The sequence below is a fragment of the Podarcis bocagei genome, assembly GCF_964188305.1.
Source record: "Podarcis bocagei genome assembly, chromosome: 3".
NCBI lineage: Eukaryota > Metazoa > Chordata > Lepidosauria > Squamata > Lacertidae > Podarcis > Podarcis bocagei.
Window position 1 is genome coordinate 80467665 of NC_138127.1, and position 21149 is coordinate 80488813.

The 21149-nt window shown below is 42.1% G+C and overlaps 1 protein-coding gene across 1 annotated transcript in view; it reads left to right on the forward strand.

The window, feature by feature from the left end:
* Positions 1–9570: 9570 nt before the first annotated feature.
* The window catches only part of RAB3GAP2 (RAB3 GTPase activating non-catalytic protein subunit 2), a 49155-nt gene continuing 37576 nt past the window's right edge, over positions 9571–21149 (forward strand). Inside the window, exons 1-6 of the mRNA XM_081185957.1 lie at positions 9571–9848; positions 17102–17166; positions 17660–17786; positions 19105–19186; positions 20545–20592; positions 20733–20808. Coding sequence (XP_081042083.1) covers positions 9710–9848; positions 17102–17166; positions 17660–17786; positions 19105–19186; positions 20545–20592; positions 20733–20808 — 537 coding nt within the window. The 5' untranslated portion in view covers positions 9571–9709. The remainder of the gene's footprint in view (positions 9849–17101; positions 17167–17659; positions 17787–19104; positions 19187–20544; positions 20593–20732; positions 20809–21149) is intronic.

Genomic DNA, 21149 nt, shown 5'->3' on the forward strand with positions numbered 1-21149 from the left:
ACACTCTTGCTGTATGTAGGTTTTATTTTATTTGTTTTTTATCTTATATTTTGGAAATGTACATCCAGGTGTTTTTCCCTTTAATTTTTTGGGGCCCCCCCAAGAGAGTGGGTCCCTAAGCTATAGTTTGTTCAGCTTATACATAAATCCGGCACTGCTGCTGATGTTCCCTAATTTCCAAGTCTTCTACTGGTCTATATTTATGGATTTTTAACACCTGTCGGGAGGAATGCTGCTATTAGATTCCTTATGTTTTTGTTTCATCTCCTGCTGCTGTTTTAAGCTTATTTAAATGTTATCATTTCCCTTTTTTATGTAACTGTGTTACTTTTGTTATTGGGTGGTATATAGTAAGTAAATGAATCCATGGCTAAATCCCAACTGTTTCTAAAAGCTCTCCTAGCAACTTCCATTAGGCTCAACAAATTGGTTCCATGATCCCCTGCCCTAGAATGACTTCCAGCTATATTCTAGATGGGTTGGAGGAAAGGTCTTCTTTTTGCAGTCAATAATCTTATTAATTGATGCCCACAGTCCTCACTGAATAGCAGACTCCATTGCGCCAAAGAACAAATGTGATTACTGTCACATTCTGCATAACAGAACAGCATGGTTTGCAACATCCAGCCCCCACAACAACAAACTCACTTGATATCTCCATCTGTTTCTATTAATCTGCCTTGACACCAGCCTGAAATTAAAATAATAATGCTAAAAATTTTATTGTACATACACACCCATATTTGTCGAAGAAGATAGATATGTAAACAAAGAAGAAAACAACAACTGTGGATTAACACTTGAATGCATTTATTTTTAATGTATTTTTAAAATGTATTTTAACATATTTTTAATCTCCTTTTGGAAGCCACCAACTGTAAATAATGGATTCTGCTATATCAGTACAATTAGTTTTGTTTATTAGTTGTTATTTTCAGTTATGCTCAAGATTTCCCTCTTCTCTTACTTTAGAAAACTGTTTAAGCACTATTGTTATGATTCCACATTACGAACCTTCGGATTTGTTGCAGAAATAATGCGGTCTTGTGGCACCACAAAGACTAACATGTTTATTGTAACATAAGCTTTTATGGACACTAGAATAACCTTTCTTGAACAGTGGAGAACAAACCTGCTGCATCTTAATTAATATCAGCTTTTCATTTACGCCTTGCTTTGCTCCTGAATCTACTTCTGTAATAACTTCAGATTTGACTAAACAATGTAGGCTTTTCACACAGTCAGTTGTTCCCAGTGTTAGACTCGTAGGGGTAGCAGCTGACAAATACCTCGTAGATAGATGTCTGTAGGTGGAGCACCCTTTTTCCTGCTCTGTTTTTCTGATCCATTTCTGACCCATTTCTGATTGGGTCATGGGATGTGTTTGCTGTTTGGGGTTGAGACCCTGGCCCACAGTTGGAGACAGTTATGCTTCTGACTGCCAGTTGTTGCAAACCAAAGGAGAGGGGAATGCTATTGTGCTTGGGTTTTGTTTGTGGGCTTCCCACAGGCATCTTGTTGGTCACTGTAAGAACAGGATGCTGGACTAAATGGACCAAAGGCCTGATTCAGCAGGGCTCTTCTTTTGTTCCTAAGTCTGTACTCATGGATGCTCTTTACTGATGGTTGCAATCTGACTACATGTTTTAGTTGTTGCTGTTTTAGTTAATGTATTCGTGTTGGCCATTGTAAATACCCTTCTCTACAGATGCATTGTATAGTAGGGTAGGCCTTTTAAAAAAAAAAGACTAAGTACAGTGGTACCTCGGGTTAAAGGCACTTCAGGTTACAGACTCCGCTAACCCAGAAATACAGTCATACCTTGGGTTAAATATGCTTCAGATTGAGCGTTTTCAGGTTACGCTCCGCGGCAACCCAGAAGTAACGAAACACGTTACTTCCAGGTTTCGCCGCATGCGCAGACGCTCAAAATGATGTCACGCGCATGCGCACAAGTGGCGAAACGCGACCCCCGCACGCACGTGTTACATTCTACTCAGGATGCGAACGGGGCTCTGGAACGTATCCCGTTCGCATCCAGAGGTACAACTGTAGTACCTCGGGTTACATACTCCGCAAACCGAGAAATATTACCTCGGGTTAAGAACTTTGCTTCGGCATGAGAACTGAAATCGTACTCTGGCGGCAAGGCGGCAGCAGGAGGCCCCATTAGCTAAAGTGGTACCTCAGGTTAAGAACGGACCTCCAGAACAAATTAAGTTCTTAACCTGAGGTACCACTGTATTTCATTCAGTCAAGATTGCCACTTGCTAGTAAAGTTTACTGTGCAGCTACAGGAGCTGTTGCATTGTGCCTTTCAGTAAGTCAGCCAGAGATTCCAGTTTCTAATAAAAAGGGCATCAATTAGAGAGGCAATATGCAGACAGAGATATACTGGTATGTATCTCAATATAATTTTAAGACCCCAAAACTGATCTTTATTGCAACTAACCATCCTCCAAAGCTTAATGGTGCCAGGAAAAACGTTGTAAATATCATCAACAGATGCCTGGTTTTGATGAGAAGGCTTATAGGCTAAAAAACAGATTTGTCCCATACACACCAGTGAACTACAAATTCAACAAGTTTGATGCAAGCAACAAACTAGCTTAAAATTGAACTCTTTGCTCTTTAGAATGTGTTCTAAACCAATAAGGGACATGCTTCCATCAGTCCATTCCTCCCTTCTCTCATACTTGTTTTCCAGAAGCTTTTTCATACATCATTCTCTGACTGGCTTCTGTCTCAGAGTAGGAAAGAAGCATAAGACAGAAAGCAGTCCCAGCACAAGTTGTGGAAAGACCAGGGTTACTTAGCTGAGGACCAAAACGGCAAGTTACACCTCAGCAAAGCATTTCCAGCAGAGAAGAGGAAACGAAATGCTTAACTCTTTCCTTGCAAACATACCGCAGTGTTGTCATATAGATTCCTTCCTCATGATGTGTGTTGCCTCTGAAAAACTAGACTGAAGTGCACTCAGTCTTTTAAAGCTGTTTTTTAATAAAATAAAATAAAATGTGAAACTAATATTTCAGGCTTCTCTGTTTAGCTTTCACAATGTCTTTGTGGGCTGGTGTTTTTAATAACTGGAGTGATACTTCAAATACTTTAAGCTTAGTAATTGATGTTACTAAGTTTATAGATTCAAAAGGTCTACTCTGAATACAGCTTAGGTTGGCTATAACTCTTGGGATCAATAATTTATTCATACATACATACATACATACATACATACATACCCTGCCCATCTGGCTGGGCTTCCCCAGCCACTCTGGGCAGCTCCCAACAGAACATTAAAAACACGATAAAAGATCAAACATTGAAAACTTCCCTAAACAGGGCTGTTTTCACATGTCTTCTAAAAGTCAGATAGTTGTTTATTTCCTTGACATCTGATGGGAGGGCGTTCCACAGGGTGGGCACCACCACCGAGAAGGCCCTTGGAGCTAGACACTATGACAGGTGTGGGGAAGCTCCAGCTCACGAATCAAGTGTAACCCACCAAAGTCACACTGGCTGCTCCCTTGCCCTCTGCCTCTACCCTCCACCCACCACTAATATGCACCCCATGATGGAGGGTGGGCATTCCCTGCAGGGGAATGCAGTCCTTGTGCAGAAAAGGTCCCCTTGCAACAGGTTTATGGTGTGTTCTTCCCTGGTATCAGTACAGGTGTAGGTTGGTCTATAAATACTTTAAATAATATACAAGCACACAAATAAATCACTTCTGAGGTGCACCCACAGTTTTGATGCCTGAGATGGTGCATCCTTAGCTGTTGCTGTTGGCTATAGATTACCTCTGATGTAGCAAAAGCAGATGGCATCTGAGTGGCTATAGTGGTCCTTTTCCCCTACAGAACACAGTGGCCAATAGCTGGGACAGTCAGCATTGGCCAGTCTTCTACTTGGAGGAGGCAAAATGGCAGGTGGACAGAGATCAGCTGGCTGTGGGATAATAAGGCAGATTCATTTGCTGAGCAGGATCATGGCTTGAAGGTGGCTGATCTCCACGGTCTAGTCTTGTGAATGTTGGTGGGTAGAAGCTGGTGGTTCACATTTGCGAGTTAGAAGATGCCTCAAGACTGAAGCAAGCTGGTGTTTGTGGATGCAAGCTGGTTGAAATTCCCCTCCTGAAGCCAGTGGACAGAAACCAGTGGACATTTGTGGGTTGACGCCAAGGCACAAAAGTGAACGAATGCAGAGTAACTTGTAATCTGAAAACAAATCCCTGACAGCATATCCAACACATTCTCAGGAATAAAGACTCGCAGATTGTTTGCAAGCAGGAAAGTAGGCCAGGTTAATTATGTATGAGGAATGCTCCAACCTATTTTACTGTGCAGTAAATTTGCCTGTATCTGTGGTGGAGGGCTAAGTTCCCTGGTCCTTCTACCAGGCTTCTTAGCACAAAGTCCCCCCTGAACTCATTGTCAAAGATGGTGAGATTTGCTTTCCTGACATCCAGCTTTTCGCTCATTAAAGGCCACAAGCTCTGTAGGTGTCGTCTCTCCCACCCACCCTGCTTTTCCACCCCCGATCACATCTCTGCTGTTTCTTTCAGATCTGGGACATCAAAGTCTTACTCTAATGAATACAGGCACTGAAAAGCTGCACTTCAAATACAGCAAATGAACATCTTTGTTTGGGTGACAGTTTCTTAACAAGGTAGTAACAGTACAGTTATACGGATATGTCAGCCTTGCTTTGAATGATGACATAAAAGCACAGAAGGCCGTAAACTTTTAAGCACTTCTCATCATGGGAATTCTGAGACGTGCATGCTGAAAGCCCATAGATGAGATAAATTTTTAATCCCTGGAGGGAGATTGTTTCCCGTACCTCTCAAAATAATACCCACCAGAATTGCAGTGACTGACTATCTCTAGTGGGGCAGTCCTACCACTAGGCGGAGTGTGGAATAATTCTGTTAATTCTCACCAGAATTGTATTAACGGTCTGTCTCTAGAGGGACAAACCTACCACTAGGCACAGGGCAAGGAATAATTCTTTGTAATGAAGAACTTATTATGATAGATCTTTGTCGCAAAGATCTTTCAACAACTAGCTGGAGCGGAAACGGTACAAGAAGAGGAGGAGGCAAAAGTGGTTGCTCTCTCAGCAGAGCTGATGGAGCCATCCTGCTTCCATTCTCATTCTCTCTCTCTGCTACATCCTGATGGAATGATTGAGTTTATTTTATTTATTTATAAAAAAACCCTTATATACCCCTATTTCATAGAAAAATATCAAAGCAGTGTACAATACTACATAAGACCATACAGAAAAAAACCATTAAAAATTAAAACTAGACACTAATTATTATAATTCTTATATATTTATTTATCCCATGCCTTTTCCCCTGATGGGACATCAGTTAGCTATTGCGGAAAGATGTATTTTTAATGACCTGCATTGGCATGTCAGCATATCTTTCAGTAGGAATTTAAAAGGATACCCTCCAACATCTCAGGAGGGCAAATTGGGACACCCCCCCCCAAAAAAGTACTCGCTCTGACAGCAGATATACTAAAATTGGAACGATACAGAGAAGATTACCCCTCACCGTGTTGCCATCATTGTCCCCTCCCTGCTGCCTTACCTTTGTTGGCTCGTGCCATGGCAACCTGAGGCCACCTTAGAGCGGACAGGTAGGCAAAGACATCCTGGGCGGGTATGCAAGCCCAGCAGTGGGCCTCTCTCAATCTCTCTCTTCCAGGGGCTGATGGGAGTTGTAGTAGAGACACCATGCTGGTGGGGAAGGGAAGAAGTAGGTATCAATTGGACTGTCTGATTCAGGCACCCAAAGGTCATAGGACCATCTCTGGGCCCAACTACACATGACACTAAATGACCCATTAGAAACTACACCAGTGTTTTGAAAGAGTGTGTGTGTGTGTGTGTGTGTGTGTGTGTGTGTGTGTGTGTGTTTTCACAGGGACTGCTGTACATAGGGAAAAGGAGGTTTTATACTTCCCTACTCAGCTGTGATCCCAACTAAAATCGCTCCTACTACTATTAGCTGCTATTAGCTTTGGTGGTATGGGGGGGGGGGAGTAGGTCACCCTGATGCCATTGGAAGCCCTTGTCCCACCGCAAACAGAAGCAAAGGGCATTATTCTGATTTGGAGTGTGGTGGGGCACACATTGCCAATCTGCACCCCCTTCAAGGTTTTGGTTAAAGGAAAAAAACTGCAAACAAGGTGGGAAGTGGTTTGGGAGTTGCTAGGGAAATGGGCAAAAGTCCCCTCCCCCCTCTCATTTATTAATGGATGCATCCACTGGATCAAAAGCCAGTTGAGGCACCAATTATACACATAACCACAATAAAACCAGCCATTTATTAAAAAATTACAGGAAATTAATTTTTCAGCCACGTTGTCCATCTCCCCCTGCCACCCCATTGAGAGTTTTGTTCCAAGAGCTTAGTTAGGATGCAAAGCTTAGAATTTTTTGGGCGGGAGATTTCCTAGTATTAGACCATTTAAAATTAATTGCACTTGACGATTGATCTGTTCAGTTCAACTCTAACTTTAAATGAATATGAATCCTCTAGGCTTTCCCATGAATTCTGATGCTTGTGGTATCTCTTAGAAAGGGAAAGAGTGATAGCCTTAACAGCTGCTGATGTAAATTACTAGAAACATTTATCTTCCAAAAATGTTGCATGTTACTTTTTTTTTTTTTGAAAGTGAAGTTTTCAGAGCACTTTAAAAACTGGCTAAATTTCAATTAGCTTTAGTGAATTTCCCATTTTAGAAATGTTGAGCTCTTGGTTGCTTAGCAACAGCAGGTCTCTGTACAGCCAGGCAAGCATGTAAATATGGCCTTGAAAGGTGAGGTGGGGGGAAAAGATGGATCAACTCCCTTTAGGCCTTAAAATTGCATAAGCCCCTTGTGAAAGTCATGAATGTTTTAAAAAGACAGGGCAGCCTTTCTGAAACACATCTTGGACCATTTTATTGTTTATCACATTGTTCAGTTAAAAAAATAAAGCTTTGAACAAGTAATCCTGGCGTTTGCCTCAGAAATAACCTTGGAGTTTTGGATAAAACTAACACACATTGATAACACACATTTGAGTCAAATGTAAATGCAAAACTTAGCCTGGCATTATGGGCACAAACCTCTGGCTATGCACTCCCTTCTCCCCCCTCTAACAGGGTCGTGAGGAAGCGATTGGAAGCTTTTGCCTCTATTTTAAATTAACCATGCTTTATTGTTACACCCAAACGCCAAACTGTGGTTAGCCTTAACTATGGTTGGGAACCTTCCTTCCAAGTGCTTAGTTAAATCTGCATTTTGTACAAGCCAGGTCCATCATGTCTGCCCAAAGTCATTCATACTTTCTCCTCTGGTGGACCTAAGATGTTTTTTCCAGATTGGTTCTCTGGAGTGTATCTTAAACCAGATATCAAGACCTGTTGGAAATTTCAATTATCAAGATGTTAGGTAACATGTGCTGAAGTTCAGCTCTGCAGAGAAAGAGTAATTCATTTACTGAATTATTTATTTCCTTGTTTAATGCATTACTTAATATCTCAGTGCTTTGGTAAGTTCTGCATGCATAACAGAATCCAAATGGGACATTACAGAATTTAACAGTGCTCATTACAATCTTTTCTCTATGAGATGAAGGCACAGACAAGTGTCACTAAAAAGGGCAGCTATTGGCAGCCCTCCAGAGCCCTGTTGCTTATGCATAAATCTTAGATAAGTGAAACAGACCAAGATAATGGAACAAAGGAAATTGAATGATGCTCCATTGATTTGTATGGCATGAGGGGAAAGGAGATGCAATCAGGAAAACGGAAGGGGCTTCTGTTGACAGTCTGAAGTTGAAGTTCAATACCCACTTATCTAGGAGAAAGCCACACTCAACTCTATGAATCTTACATTTGAATGGCTATTATAGCACTGCACTCACTGTCAGACTGCAATCCTTTGAACACTTTCTTGGGTATGAGCCAGCTGAACACAATGGGACTTACTTCCTACTAATATTATTTATTTTATTTATTACATAAAATTTATAGAGCGCTTAAGTGTAAAAAACCTTGAAGTGGTTTAGAAAAAAACATTTGAACAATAAAATCAAGAAAAATCCACATTAAAACATACACAAGTTAAAATACTAAATCAGATTAAAATTACCTCAATTTACTATGCATCTGGGCTTGTTTCAACAATGACGTTTTCAGCAAGGGCTGAAATATGCATAGGAATGTGCAGATTGTGTGTGTGTGTGTGTGGGGGGAATTTCCCTTTACTGCAGCCTTGCTGAAGATCTTCAGCAAGGCTTGTTCTTCTATATGTTTAATCATTTGAGGTTGATGCTTTCCACAAACATGCCCAAAGCAGATATTAAGTTCACTGATCTGTATTTTTCTGGTTTTGTCTTTATAAGCTGATGTTACATTGGCTACTTTCAAACGCTCTGGCAAAGAAGCAAATTTTAGTGAAAAAATGCATATTTGTGTTAGAAAACAAAACAATTCAGGACGTGTTTTTATTTTTAAAAAAACTATTTTAGGTGTACCAGCTAGACCTGGGGAGCTGTTGCATTTTTAATTTGTCAATCTTAAGCCTCCCCAGGTCCCAGCTTTGTGAGGCAGCAACAATGTTTGGGTCACCACCGTTATCTTCTTCAATGGGGTTGTTCTGCCACATTGATCACCATATTATTATTTTTTTAAATAAAGGTCTGTATAGTTAAAGCTATGGTTTTCCCAGTAGTGATGTATGGAAGTGAGAGCTGGCTGATCGACGAAGAATTGATGCTTTTGAATTATGGTGCTGGAGGAGACTCTTGAGAGTCCCATGGACTGCAAGAAGATCAAACCTATCCATTCTGAAGGAAATCAGCCCTGAGTGCTCACTGGAAGGACAGATCCTGAAGCTGAGGCTCCAATGCTTTGGCCACCTCATGAGAAGAGAAGACTCCCTGGAAAAGACCCTGATGTTGGGAAACATTGAGGGCACAAGGAGAAGGGGACGACAGAGGACGAGATGGTTGGACAGTGTTCTCGAAGCTACCAGCATGAGTTAGACCAAACTGCGGGAGGCAGTGGAAGACAGGAGTGCCTGGCGTGCTCTGATCCATGGGGTCACAAAGAGTCGGACACGACTAAACGACTAAACAACAACAAACCATCACATCTCAGGTTTTGCTGTACTGGATTATCTCCCATGTCAAAGCGGGATACAAAAATTCACCACGTGTGAATACAAATTTCCTATGCCTTCTAGTTTTTAAACTTTAAGCTTCATTAGTTCCATAGTAAATCCGCGCCTGGTCTCGCTAAATCTTTTTTTGAGGCTGAGTCGCCCTGAGTTCCAGAGCCTCTCTCCCGCCTAACCCGCTCTATTAAAGTACTCCGCTTGCCCTCCACCTGCTTCTCTCTCCCACGTGACTAGCGAAGCGACGCCTGACGTGAGGCCGGGATTCTCCGCCCCGTCGCCGCCGCCTCCTCCTCTGAGAGCCACGTGACCCCAGAGCCGTCATTCAAGGTTCAGCTCTCCTCCCTTTCCTTGCCTTCCCTCGTGCGCGTGCGCGGAACTGCAGGCTGAGGCGCCCGACGGCTTCCGGGTTGTGTTGGCTGCCGAGCTCGCGAGCCAGCTCAGGCCGGGCGCAGGGGGGGCGGGGGCGGCTGTCGCTTTTAGAGAAAAGGGTGGTCGCGGGCAGAGGGGAGAGAGCCCGCTTGGCGCCAACATGGCCTGCGCGCTCGTGCCTTTCTGCAGCTTCCAGGACCTGGAGTCGGCGCGGGATTTCCTGTGTTCGCACCTTCGCCAGGGGGGCGTCGGCGGTGGCGGTGGTGGTGTAGCGGGGGGCGCCAAGGAAAGCGGCGGAGGTGAGTGAGGGGGCCGAGAGGGTGCTGGAAAGAATGCACTTCAGCAGCTCTACCGGTGCTGCAGCTGCCTGTCGTCCTCCTGTCAGTCATCGCTCAACTTTTCCATTATTGGACGATGGGACACCAAAAGGCAGAGGATGGCGGGGCGAGGGGGTCGTCGCCCCATGCCCAAGGCACCTTTCACCACTCTGGTTTTTTGGGTTTTTTTTCTTCCTCCCGTGGGCAAGGCCTAGGGACCCAGATCCTTCTGTGACGTTTACTTAGAAGTAGATCCCTTTAAGTAGAGCTCCTTCCGATGCTTATTGAAAGCCTTCTGCTTGCAGATCCTGGTACAGCTTCATGTTTCTCTGCTCTGTGTGTGTCCGTGAGAAGGGAATGACAGATGGGCTGTTTATGGCAGCCTTGCATTTACACACTAGCCTAGTAGCCGGAGGCGAGTGGAGTAGTTCAGGGAAGGAGTGATGGCATGCTCTTGTCTCTCCACTGTTCCTAGCATAGAAATACAGCAGGCTGCTGTAGGAGAGGAGTTATTTCTCTTCTTGTGCCAGCCGCTGGTACACAAGTAATATTACTTTGCAGGCAAGTAACTTTTTTTTTAACCAACTTATTTACAAGGCTGACTTGTGGAACCTGTGAGCCTGTAAGTAACGTGTGTGTGTTACCTGTACTCTATTTCTACAGAGGGGACTAGGTGGGATCCTTTGCTCTGTGGTCTTACTGACTTGAAGTCCATGGGCTGTGGCCTGACGATTCACTAGTTGGATTGACTTTTTGGGTGTGGTGGTGGTGGGTCATCACTCTGAACCAAAGTAAAAGTTATGGCAGAGTGGTTTCTCCATGTAACTTCTGGATGATTTGGGGATTCCTGCTGGATTCTGCTAACAATGTCATAAGTCAAGTTTTGTGAATAAACTAGCCCAGGAGTAACTTGCCTTCATTCGTGATTGTCAAAGATGATGATGTCTGCTTATCCTGTGAAGGCCAAATGCTAAACGGATATGTTATGTGTTCTTGCATTATATTCCACATACCTAACTTGGACCTTATGTTTTAATATCCCTTTCATGAGGTTTTTTGTTTTGTTGTTTTTTTTTTAAGTGCAGAATATTAGTGCAGCAAAGCAGTTATATTGGTACAAACAGCAGAAGATCTAGCAAAATGTGTCCGTTTCAGATTCAGAGGGCTCACAAGACACAATCTTACTTTTGCAATAACAAAACAAAATGGTACAATCCATGCACGCTTACTTGGAGGAAAGTTCTGCTGAATTCAGTGAGGCTGTTTCTTGCATATGTGTGTTTTAGGATTGTAGCTTTACTGTACATAGAAAACTAGATGTTGGGGGAAGGGTGCTCCTAGCTTCTTTTTGACATACCAGTATTATTTCTCTGAATGCTGGGGATTTTTGTGGGATGAGCATTCAATCATGTGCACCCATTTACAATCTGAAGTTAACTGTAAATGTCTGTTGCCTTTATAAAAACATACCATAATAAGGTAATTGTTCTTTTCTTAAAAGAAGGGGTGCAGTTTTAGCAAAGATCTGATGTAATTCTGTTTGTTTAACAAAATTAATACACTGTACTGCTTGTTTGTAAATAGAACCTTTAAGTGATTTACTAAGCATTTTGTTAACTCTTGTTGTGGCAATTGACTTTTCTTGAAAGACACTTTCCCTTTCATCATGGCTTGTAAAAAAGATAAATTGTTTTACAACAAAAACTCAAAATTACTGAGTCTGTCACTGAAGTGGCGTTTACTATCCAAAATAGTCCCTTTCTCCTCTTGTCACTTGTATGCGCTATCAGTGTAATAGCCTTCTGATTGAATTGATTCAGCTATGTGCTTTATGGAATAAAAATATCTGTCCTATAGGCATGAGGATTTTCATGGACGTACAGAGTAGGCAAAACATATTCTCATTGCTGCTGTCCACCCCCCCCCCGATATTGAGAACTCAGCAGACCCACTCTGTCCTTATTTCTTGTGGCTTTCAGAGGAGACATGGAAGTGCCATTCTTTAAGGTAGCTCCTGAGCAAAAATAACCTTACATAGCATCTCCTGAGTCTACACAGCATGGAAAAGTTTTCACTAAACAGTATGCCATCTGTGTTAGAAATGTAGCCAGAAAATTATATTCTCACCTGTCACACCTTTTTGGAATAAGACAACAGGCGTCACAGTATTTTCTTGTGTTCCATTAACTGCGTTGCATAAACTATTTGTCTTATTAAAGTGAGCCATAGATGTAATTTACAGGGTATGTTTTGAATTTGGTACCTTGTGCAATAAAAATACAGTAATGCTTCTCTATAATGAGGAACAGCTTTGGCCCAGAGAAATGATTGTGAACAACAGAACCACAATTAATTTTTCATATTATTTGTATGTCATAGAATCATAGAACCATTGAATTGTAGAGTTGGAAGGGAGCACGAGGGTCATCTAGTCCAACCCCCTGCTATGCAGGAAATCAAAGCCCTGGAAGAGTTTTCATTAGCTTTTTAAGTGTGGCTTCCTTGTGCCAGAAGAGTTCTGCAAGAATGTCCCTGAATTTTGGGGTGTTGGCAAGACAGGATAATTAAGATTTCCTGACAATGTTGTGCTTAATCTACATTATCCTTCATAATTCGTTAACTTTGTACATTTAGAAAATATGATGCCTGTGAAATGTTATAAAGAGCTTATAAATAAGAAGAGCTTTGGAACCTGATCTGTGGTTACTTCAGATTATTTACTCCGCATTTATCTTGTGAACCTCCCTGAGATCTTTTGATGAAGGGTAGTGTTTAAGTCTAATCAATAATAATAATTTAAAAAAAATATTATTTAGGGTTATTACTGATCTTTTGTGGGCTTTGACAGAGGGAAGCGTATACATGCCCTTTAAAAATGTGTTGTGGGGGTTATTGGGTTGGTTTTGTTTCTATTTTGATGATGTATTTAGTGTTTTTATATTGTGATTTTATCCTGTGAACCGCCCTGAAACCTGTGGGTTTAGGGCGGTATATAAATTGAATAACTACCCCGCCCCCACCGATGCATTCTGAACTATTAAAAATGAAATTTATGTACCTTGAGCTGTAGATAATTGCTAATATGACTGACAATGCAATCCCAAACAAATCTCACCTGGGAGTGTGACTTTCATGCTTAGGATACCACAGATAAGCTTCAATGCTAAACACAACCATAGTTCCATGCATAGGATTCTCCTGCTTTTTGATGTGACTATGCTGTCTGAGTAGTGTCTCAGGGATTGAACCTGAACTAATTTTTTGCATTTTCTTGCATTTGCAACAAGCATGAGCCTTGATTTGAAAAGCTCCAATAAACCTGCATATTGGTGTAAGTCACCTATAGCCTAGAAGGAAAATAGAACAAGAAGTGTTTTGAAGACTTTCTTGCCTGGTCAAGTAAAGGTGATTGTTTCTTGCCATGGACAAGTAGGTAACTATTTCCAAGTGAGGAGTTATGGTGGACTTAACCGGCAGAGGAAGTTCAGATGTGCAGAGATTGGAATGGTTTGGGGAAGGTTTTTACTGAGGAAGAGAGTTGTCAGGAATAGCTTACGATGTCAGCATGTGCTTAAAATTTTCAGTTTGACCTGTCATAAGATTTAGAGCTGTAATAAAGAGACACCAACATAATAAAAGCAACCAAGCTATTAAATTAACTGTTTAATATTTCTCATTGTGCAGCAGACTCCATGCTAATTTTAATAAAAACTTGGCTGTATCGCTAAGAGGCTATTAGTGTCATGATGCCACAGAAAATCACCCCAGTTAAGATTATACTCGGGATAATTTGTGTAATTGGATTTTTCCAAATGCGTACTGCATTTTAAAAAAGCAGTGCTTAAGAATAAGGGCTTGTTTAAATTTAACTTCCGTTATTCTCTTCGTTTTGGTGGAGTTTAGGTGACCCAATTGGCTACCACAATGAGTTAATTAATGGTGGATTTATTAAATGTGTATTGATTTAAAATAAAAGCATAGGGTGGAATCCAGTTGGTGCCTTGCATTTATGGAAAGTATTTCTGATTCTGAAGACACTTCTGTTAAGAAGACACTTCTCCCAGTACGTTTCCGAGCACAATTCAAAGTGTTGGTGTTGACCTTTAAAGCCCTAAACGGCCTCGGTCCTGTATACCTGAAGGAGCGTTTCCACCCTCATCGTTCAGGCCGGACACTGAGATCCAGCGCCGAGGGCCTTCTGGCGGTTCCCTCATTGTGAGAAGTGAGGTTACAGTGAACCAGACAGAGGGTCTTCTTGGTAGTGGTGCCCGCATCCTTCAGATGTGAAGGAAATAAGCAGCTAACCTATCTTTAAAAGACATCTGAAGACATCCCTGTTTAGGGAAGTTTTTAATATTTAATGCTGTATTGTTTTTAATACTTGATTGGGAGCCGCCCAGAGTGGCTGGGGAGACTCAGCCAGATGGGCGGGGTATAAATAATAAATTATTATTATTATTATTATTATTATTATTATTATTATTAAGATAAAAGGAGGAAAGAGTTTGTTCTTGTTCATCCTTCTCTCGGCAGCCCAGGCCCCTTGACATCTGCTCTGTTTCAGAGGGTTCCTCAACTCTCTGGAGGCACTCTTTGGTGCTGGAGCAGGAAGGAAAGGGGAATTGGCAGACATGTCCTCCCCTCTTCCATCTGTGGAAGCATCCACTGGATTAAAAGACCTTCCCTGAGCTGAGCACAAGGGCACCAAAGGGATTTACCCATAAAGATCATCTCGTACATTGGTCTTCAACTGGTAGGTTGTTACCCTCTACTGCAGGGGTCGGCAAACTTTTCTGCTGGCTGCGTCCCGGAAGTTAGTCTCTGCGTGGAGCTAAACTGGCGCGGGAATTTACCGTGTGGGCGGCAAGGGCCGGGGGCCAGTTTAATGACCCCCTCGGGCCGTATCTGGCCCGCGGGCTGTAGTTTGCTGACCCCTGCTCTACTGGGTTATACCGCAATGACAGAACTTCCACTATACAGATATAGGGTCAAAACTAAGAAAGGAGTTCCCAAGTGCATGTTTGGGTTAAATGTGGGTTTGGCAGGCTTGAACACTGATCTATTTTATTTATTCATCTGAAGGTCTCTGGGCGGTTCACAGCATAAAAATGTAAGTTAAAAACACACAATAAAAACAAGAACAAAACAAACCAATACCCCCCCTTGGATCACTTGTGGCTTTTTGGCAATTGTTTCTTTTTAATAGCAATACTATGATTATTTGGACGCGGGTGGCGCTGTGGGTAAACCTCAGTGCCTAGGACTTGCCGATTGTATGGTCGGCGGTTCGAATCCCCGCGACGGGGTGAGCTCCCGTCTTTCAGTCCCAGCTCCTGCCCACCTAGCAGTTCGAAAGCATCCCTAAGTGCAAGTAGATAAATAGGTACTGCTTTATAGCGGGAAGGTAAACGGCGTTTCCGTGTTCTGCACTGGTGCTGGCTCGGCAGAGCAGCTTTGTCACGCTGGCCACGTGACCTGGAAGTGTCTCCGGACAGTGCTGGCTCCCGGCCTCTTAAGTGAGATGAGCGCACAACCCTAGAGTCGGACACGACTGGCCCGTATGGGCAGGGGTACCTTTACCTTTACCTTTATGATTATTTATTTATTACTTCATTCAAGTATTTATGTACTTCCCTCTCACAAAACATTAGGGCAGGGTGCAGCAATATATAAAACCCTTTAGGAACATTACAAAATTAACAGCATTTTCATTTTCCAGATGTAATGGTGAACATGCCTCTTCTAGAAAGCTTCAGAATGTATAGAACAGAGTATTTCACAGTTGCTTTCTAACAGTTACTGGCTTAACTTTGCATAGGATGAGCTCCTTATGATGCCCTTCTGTGCTTTTCATTCAGTTTCTCCCTATGACAAAGTGAAATATGTCTGCCATAGGGATTTCTAGCTTTGCTTTATTAACTGCACGAACTCGAATATTTCTAAATTTGAGTCGGAGGTGGAAATGATTTATTCTGGTTGTTATGCACAAAGGTCGAGTGACTCACTTCTTCAGACTATGTGGAGACCTTTTCAGTTCAATAAATTGCTTTTCCGTGGGAGTTTTCATAAATAGCTGTGTGTGGGTAATGGCTTTAGCAGCAGTGGTTACTTCCAAAATGGTGTACATCAGTGCCGGCAGTAATAAACTTCTAATTAAAAGCAGTCCTGCTTAGACATTTTGGCTTTGGTATTCTAATGCCATCTTTCCCTGAGTGGAATCTATGTACCTGATCATAATACTTGGAAATGGGGCAGAGTAGTTTTGCTGTAGTCTAGCTGGCTTGATTTTGATGCTCTTTGTAGCCCTAGCAGCTATGCTGAACAAAATTGGCAGAAAGAAAAATATGCAATGAACTCGGCAAATATTGAAAACTGAGTGTTTTGTTCTAGTATTGCCTAGTCAATTGGTGGCCAAAAGCAGTAGATTCTATGGCTTTATAGTCCCTTTTGGCATACTGTGTTAATTGCCTAAAGAGGAGAAAAGGGAAACTGAGAAAGCCAGTTGCTTTTCAGTTTAAGTTGTGAAACACCCAGCTTCTTCAGTATGTAACAGAAATTACAAAGAAACGTCTATTTCTTCTTCATGGTGATGTCAGGGACCACAGCAAAGTGCTCCTGTTCCTAGACAGGTGTATCAAAATACAGGACCTGTTTTAGTGACCTATGCTAGACCAAAGATCTTATTCTGCTTCTGTGAGATGATTGACATGTTTATAGAAAGAGGAAATATGTAGGTTGTGACATATAGTGCTTATAGCAGAGCTTATGCGGAAGGCAGCATGGATTCTGGAGTGGACTTGCAAAACCTGGGAACGAGCAAGTTGAAGGCATCTCACCAGACATGTTCGATGAAGACGGGGTTTGATTGATATCCTGTTTTTGTTGCCCGCCTGTTTCTACAAAACAGTTGATTGACAAATACTAGTCAAGCTACATTTGATTTGATGTGAGGCAAGTTGTGCAGGTCTCTGTGCCCAGTGATTGCTGGCTCAGACTTCTCTCCCTGGTCAGGTATTTAGACTCTGCACCTTCTGCCTCTGAGTTGTCTGCAGGAGGTGGCTTTGCATGCAGTCTTTTTCCTTCAAAGGCTGTTATGGGTATTGCTTTATAAACCCCCTTACGATTATTTCTATATTTAAAATTAATAGTTAATCAAATGCTTTTCTAGGTATCTAAAAGCGATATATGGACCATGGTTATGATTTTGAAACTAAGCTAGAATTTTTCAATATTAGGTAAACCAGCAAACTGGGAAGAAGATGGTTGGGGAGCATGGGATGAACAAGAAACACAAGGACCTGTAAGCCTCTCTGTTTGATTTCATTACTAATTATGCCTTCTGTAGCTGTGCACTCTTTGTTTCTTGAAATAATACGAATAATCCATTGAGTAATTCTGTTAACTGTTTTCAGTAATTAAACTTTTAAGGTTCAGTTCACCCATCCACCTTACAGGTTGATGATCATACAGTGTTTCTTCCTGTTATGAGTACATCCTACCTTATTTAATTCAAATATTTGTAACATGTCTTTGCACAAACAACACCTTAAAGTTGCTAAGAAATTTAACTACAATCATTAAAATGAAAAAAGCTTTTGCTTTGAGAGCCATTGCACAGCGGAAAAATCAAGTTCTCTCACCGTCCTACGAAATTTGCAATTACATGGAAATAGGCTTATTTACATTTTCCCTAAATGCTGCTCTCTTTTGTGTGAGTGTGGACATATATGTTTCTTTAAAACAGTATATATGTTGCCCAGAAAATTAATAGCTTTAAAAATCACTGTACACAGGAGGAGGAGGAAGAATCAACTTCTAAGACTCAGGCAAATTCCTGGCTTCAGGACTGTGTCTTATCCTTGTCACCAACAAATGATCTCATGGCAATAGCTCGTGAGCAGAAAGCTGTGTTTTTTGTGCGTAAGTATATCACAGACTTTTAATTTGTTCCCATTTCCGCTGGAGTTCTGTTTGTTTATTTAAAGTGTATTTACACCATTCTTCAGCTAAAAAAGGCTCCTGCAGCAGCTTGCAAAGATCAATAATTTGGCAGCCCCTGTCCCCAGGCTTCCAATCTACAAGACATGGCACTAAAGGAAAACGGGTTTGGGAGGGAGGAGGTAGAAAGGAAGCTTGTTTTTCATTACAAAGTGCAGCAGATAATAAAGCAGAACCATGGGCTTGATCTAAGCACAATGGATGGTAGTCACCGGATTTTCCTTATTCAACAAGAAAGCTATAGGAGCAAGATACTGTTCTACAATTGCTGTGGTCCTGTCACTAAGGGGGTGGGCTACAGGACAATTGCAGCAAATAACATTGCTTCTGCAAAAGCACATATTAGCAATAATTATTCTTCACGTTCTCCCCCACCTTTTATTGATACAGTTTGATAAACCTGAATTTTAAGTGGAACTTCACTCAAGGGATACTCCGATTGCATGAAGGAGAAGAGGCAATTTTATCTTATTCTTGCGTCTCCTTGTAGGTTCCTGTGCCACCAAAAAAGGAGGACTGAGGGAACGACCTGGATTGGTGGGGGAGGTGGCATGTAGGGCACAGGGAGAATTAGCCTCCCACCCCTTCTGCCAGTGAAACTCACCCCTGGTTTTGAGTTCCTTGTATGAACGGAACAACCTCTTCCGTTTGCTATACAGTGGTACCTCAGTTTACGAACTTAATCTGTTCCAGAAGTCCGTTCTTAAACCGAAACCATTCTTAAACAAAAGTGCCCTTTCCCTAATGAGGCCTCCTGCCGCCGGCGCCCTTCCACCGTTCAGATTCCGTTCTTAGACCGAGGTAAAGTTCGCAAACCGGGACACTACTTCCAGTTTTGCGGAGGTTGTAAACCGAATAGTTCATAATCAGGGCTGTTCTTAAACTGAGGTACCAGTGTAGTTTCTAACAAAGCTATGATCTGACTTTAGATGCAATAAGAATCAGGTGGTTGCTAAAGAATGTATCTTCCCATTTTGGCTTATGCATTAAAATAAGTATTAGAGTGTTATTGCTGTTCCCAAGTAAGTGCATATAGAATTATTATGGAAGGACGTCCAGGGAAATAGATTTTACAAGGCAAAATCTTTGTAGTGCGGAAGAAAAGAAAAATAGTTAAATCCCTGGAAGCTGAAACCTTTATTTTTATGGGTGATAACACAAGAAAAACATCACCTTTTTATTTAACTGTGTTACCTTAAAGTATAACACTTTATCCACTTTTCTCTCTCCTGCTTCCCAGCAAAATGGAAGCACAGTGAAAAAGGGAAAGAAGAAATGCAGTTTGCTGTTGGCTGGAGTGGCTCTTTGAATGTTGAAGAAGGGTAGGCATGGGATCTAGACTATGTTGTGAATGAGAACGTCACTGATTTTTTTTACTGCTCTGTCAAAACTTATATGTAAGACGTGATCCAAAGGAATGCACATACAAGTCTCCCTTGTGTTGAGTCAGATAATTGGTCCATATAGTTCATTACATCTAAGCCAGTCCCCCCAGCCTGGTGCCCTTCAGGTGATTTGAACTAGAACTCTCATCATGCCTGCTCATTGCTGAAGCTGGCCAGCTGGGAGTTACTCAAAACACCTGGAGGGCATCAGGTTGGGGAAGGCTAGCCTGCGCTACCTGGCAGCAACTCTCCAGGGTTTCAGACAGGATTCTTTCCCAGCCCTACCCAGGATTGAACCCAGGTATGTCTGCATGCAAGGCAGGAAGGGGACTCTACCACTGAGATCCAGCCCTCCTCCAAGAAGCATCCATACACGTCTTGTTCTCATTCTCTCCAGTGGAGACAATTCCTTCTATTCATGTATGAGAATGGGAAAGTGTGTGAAGGAAGAGAGCTACTTCTTGAGCACAATGATTCCGTATAGCAAATAAGATACCTAGAAGAAGAAAACAGCTATTAAAATTGCTATGCATCATAAACTGCCAAAATCTTTAAAGGGCAGCACCTTTGTTTTTTAGACAGGCACAAGGATGCTATTAAATCACCATTAATTAGAACAGCAGACCTTAATCAGTTAATTGATAAGTGATTAAAACATTCTTTTGAATTTAAAATTTCCCTGTTTGATTTAATTGCTTGCAATATTTTGAGGAGTTCTTAGACTGTAGGCTTCGTCTCCTCTTCACTGCTTTAGGTGTAGCTTCTCTAGATGAATCTGTGAAGCTCTCTGTTCCAGTTAGATACTGAGTAGTGTTGTGAAGTGGAGGTAGGAAAAGGAGGGGGTAGTGGTGGTGCTACAGAGATGCTGGATTTAGACATGTGGCATCCCCGTGATGATGTGCAGTGGTTCACGTTCTCTTATTCTGGGCTAATTAACATGAAATGTCCATGGCCTTGTTAGGCACGAGCAGGAAAAAGCCTAAACAAATCTGGACTGCGTAGTTGGAGGAAAACATGAGCACAGAATATGCAAACAAATGGCTTGTGCCATAAATCCATCTTTACTAGGTGTGCAGTTGTGTGGTGTATACTGGTTTGTGTGGAAGAGGGCCTGTATCGAATATTCCTTCTGCTGTGTTGACCAGTTGCAGTGGATGTATGGGGAGGAAGCTCTGTTGCTCAGGGCTTCTGTTGACAGGGTTTGTTAGATGAATCCCACTCTCTTTTGTAATGTTATTAATGCTGACAGTTCTCTTCGTGGCAGAGTGCTTAATACTGCTGTGTTTTTCCTCTAGTGAATGTGTGAGCAGTGTATTGTGCATCCCACTGGCAAGTCAAAAGAGGTAAGAAAATGCTTTTAAAAACACACACACACACACAGCTAGACCTCCTTTACAAAGCCTGGTGCTGCCTTTAGAGACACCCATGTTTCATCAATTCAGAGTAAGACTTGACAGAATGCCTTTCATTTTCTTTGAGACAGGAGCTCAACAGGACGACCTGACTGGACTTGTATTGTTGTGGGCTTCACCTCTGGCTACGTTCGCTTCTACACAGAGGTTTGTCACTTGTCACCATGGTTTGCCTGCCTGCTGAGGGCTGTTTCATGTACCATGGTTTTCTTGTGTAGAATTAACAATGCTGAAGTACGGCGCGTATGATATTTTTGATATGAATGCCCCAAGAAGACAGCCGTTACTTAGATGCTTGCTTATTCAAGTGTATTTATGACAAACCCCCAACATAACTGGCACCGTGCTTCAAAGCTATATTAAGATTCCTATACAGTGGTACCTCCGGTTGTGGACGGGATCTGTTCTGGAGCTTCGGTTGGATCCCGAGGTTTCTGCAACCAGAGGGACCGCTTCTGCACATGCGGCCAAAACCCGGAAATATACTT